Raw genomic sequence first — 3,007 nt, 5'->3', positions numbered from 1 at the left:
CCCGGATCTGCACTTTGACGATTTTCGGAGCCACTCTATTCACCAGGTCTTAAGGCTGGCGTGAGGGCATGAGGATGGCTGGCGCGGACAATGTTTACAAAGACAGAATGATGGTTAATAAGAAGAGCTATATTTTATGTTCTGCGGGTGAATTTGCAATTATTCTGACGGATTTGAGGATAAAAAAATTTGGGAATTCCGTACCGAAGATAATCTTTTGTTATTTTTTTACATGTTGATATTTAAACACCACAACATTCCTCGACGTAATTATTTTCAATTTGCCTCAATAGCAATTTCTTTACCTAATTTCTTGTTTTCACTCTTAGTCAGGTGCCGCTGCCACATGTTGTATTATTACAACCCCAACAACAGTTAACCATATGGTCAGCTAACGAGTCAGTAGCCTGACTTAAGCCTCGTTAGACAACCTCGATTGTACAACGCAATGCAAAACTTGCCTTAAACTTTTGCACAAACAACATTAAAGCCAAGTCATTTTTAAGGCTTCCGCAAGGCATAGGGCAAGCAGATGTTGAAATGCTGACGAACAACATAAAATTCAGTTGCCACTGGCGACTTGGCGTGAAAAGTGCTGCAGAAATAAATTCAGCAGAAACAATAGCTAAAACTAACTAAGTTACATTAAGTGAATTAGTGTGCTGGTGTGTTAAGTGCAAAAGGACCTTCAGGACCTCAGCAGCCAATAAACAACATGGCAGCAGCTGCACCAGCCGCGGCCGCAGCCGCCGCAACTGCAGCACCGACAAACATAGCCGAAATCGCTGGCGAGGCTAATATAATGAACTACATGAAGAATCGGCTGCGCAAGGGTGCCATGAAGCGCAAGGGTCTTATGGTTATAAATGGACATAAGTTCGCGGTACGCTTCTTTAAGCAGCCAACCTATTGTGGGCATTGCAAGGACTTTATTTGGTAAGCAGATTGGGTGGGGGAAAACGAAAAGTGGAAGTGGAAGTGAAAATTGTGTAACATATTTTAAGGCATTTTAGCGCGCAATTAGCGTTGGTGCCTGTGAGCGCCGCGCTAATTGAATTAGGCATTGCAGTTTTTTTTCTGTTGAGTGGAAACTGACTTTTTTCGCATTCATTTTGATATTTTCTTGTCCTTTTTTTAGGGGCTTCGGCAAGCCAGGATATCAGTGTGAAGGTGAGCTAAACAAAGTATAAATCCTAAAATATATTTGCCACTTTCATCTCCCAATTCACACCCACCATGTTTGCGCATAGTTTTTTTTTTCAATCTGCGACTTTTTACGCTTTCTGCTTCGCTTTCAGATTGCCGCTTCAATATACATCAGAAATGCTGCAATTATGTGGTGTTCAAATGTCCTGGCAAGGAGACCGACATTGATGCTGATTGCTCGAAAGTGAAACATAAATGGGAATCGACCACATACACAACACCGACATTTTGCGATGATTGTGGCATGTTGCTGCACGGTGTGGCACATCAGGGCGTCAAGTGTGATAGTAAGTGTGCGAAGGACCTGTTAGACATACATACAAACATACGCAGCAATATGCTGTTGGTTGCTAACAATTGTATTGTTGTCTGCTTTGACTTTCCCTTTTCTCCTCCGCATAGATTGCAATTTGAATGTGCATCACGCTTGCAAGGAGAAGGTGCCACCGCTTTGTGGCGCCGATATTAACGAACTACGTGGCAAATGTTTGTTGTATGCCGAACTCAAGGCCAACACATTGACGGTGGAAAGTGAGTTGGGCGTTTCTAATTTCGGAAATTATCAGTATTTTGTTCTTTTGAATACTCTCGGTTTACATGTTTTCCATTTTTGTCGTTTCACATTTCATGCTTTCACAGTTAAGGAGGCCACCAATTTGATACCCATGGACACGAACGGTTTGAGTGATCCGTATATTGCAATCGCATTACATCCTGATCGTAGTGGCAAATCCAAGAAGAAGACTAAGACAATACAGAAGAGCTTGAGTCCGGTTTACAATGAGAAATTTACTTTGTGAGTATTCAGGAAAAGTGGTTAAAGATAAAGTGCTCGTGCACGTTTTTAAGCTTCCGGAATTAAATATTGTATATAGAGGGTTCCAGCTTTGAGGTTTGTCACGAGCTTAATTTTTCGATCTCCAAAAGTTTTGAAACGAGAGTTTAAAATTTTTCATACTTTTAAACTAGGTATTGAAAATCAGTCGGCAGTTAATTTTTATTAATTAATTTAATTACTAGTATGAAGTTTATTGATATTAAAAATCATCATTAACGGCTAGGGTTACCAGACGTACTGCTTTTGGGAGTAAACGTACTCCTTTTTATTGCAATGTACTCCCTCGTACTCCCAAAAAAAAAATCTCGAAATGTACTCCTTTATTAGCTGTGTACTTCTTTTGTACTCCTTTTTCCAGCTATTATTATTTTATCATATACAGGGTGGAAAACAATATCTGTTGCACAGTTTTTTTTTTTTTTTTGAAAAATAAAAGGGGCCTTTAGAATTTGCGAAAAAAGTAGTTTATTGTTAATTATCCACAGATTGTACTTAAATTTTATTAATTTGATTTTAAATTTTAACCTTCATTTGGGTTTACCGGCGGTAAACACTTTGAGAGAAAAGCGCAAGTAAAAAAAGTAGTTATTGTATAGTTTTTAAATTTAACCTTCANCTTTGAGAGAAAAGCGCAAGTAAAAAAAGTAGTTATTGTATAGTTTTTAAATTTAACCTTCATTTGGGTTTACCAGGGGGTTTGGGAGAAAAGCGCAATTCTTCGTCGGTTACTTTATTACATATCTTCTGTAACCATAGGCTAATTTCCACCATTTGGGTCCTTTATACTCCGTCTTTTGTCCAACATAAGACCTCATACTCAGCAATCGGGCATTCATTCGACCAACCCTATACAGGTTTTTTTTTTTCGAGGTTCGCCGCATGTACTTATCTCCCAAAGCTGGCAAATGCAAATCAGGATTACAATTTTAAAACCAATTAATAAAATTAAAGTAAAATATTTAC

At 38.7% G+C, this 3,007-nt stretch overlaps 1 protein-coding gene across 1 annotated transcript in view; it reads left to right on the top strand.

Annotated features, from left to right (window-relative positions):
* The first annotated feature begins 572 nt into the window (after positions 1-572).
* The window catches only part of inaC (inactivation no afterpotential C), a 5,821-nt gene continuing 3,386 nt past the window's right edge, over positions 573-3,007 (top strand). The window contains exons 1-5 of the mRNA XM_017632485.1: positions 573-936; positions 1,139-1,170; positions 1,299-1,493; positions 1,609-1,737; positions 1,846-2,002. Of these exons, the coding sequence (XP_017487974.1) occupies positions 716-936; positions 1,139-1,170; positions 1,299-1,493; positions 1,609-1,737; positions 1,846-2,002 (734 nt within the window). The 5' untranslated portion in view covers positions 573-715. The remainder of the gene's footprint in view (positions 937-1,138; positions 1,171-1,298; positions 1,494-1,608; positions 1,738-1,845; positions 2,003-3,007) is intronic.

This window comes from Rhagoletis zephyria, unplaced genomic scaffold, assembly GCF_001687245.7.
Source record: "Rhagoletis zephyria isolate East Lansing unplaced genomic scaffold, Rhagoletis_zephyria_1.1 Rzeph_scaffold_10199, whole genome shotgun sequence".
Lineage (NCBI taxonomy): Eukaryota > Metazoa > Arthropoda > Insecta > Diptera > Tephritidae > Rhagoletis > Rhagoletis zephyria.
Note: the sequence above shows the minus strand (reverse complement) of the source record. Positions and strands in the feature narration are given on the sequence as shown.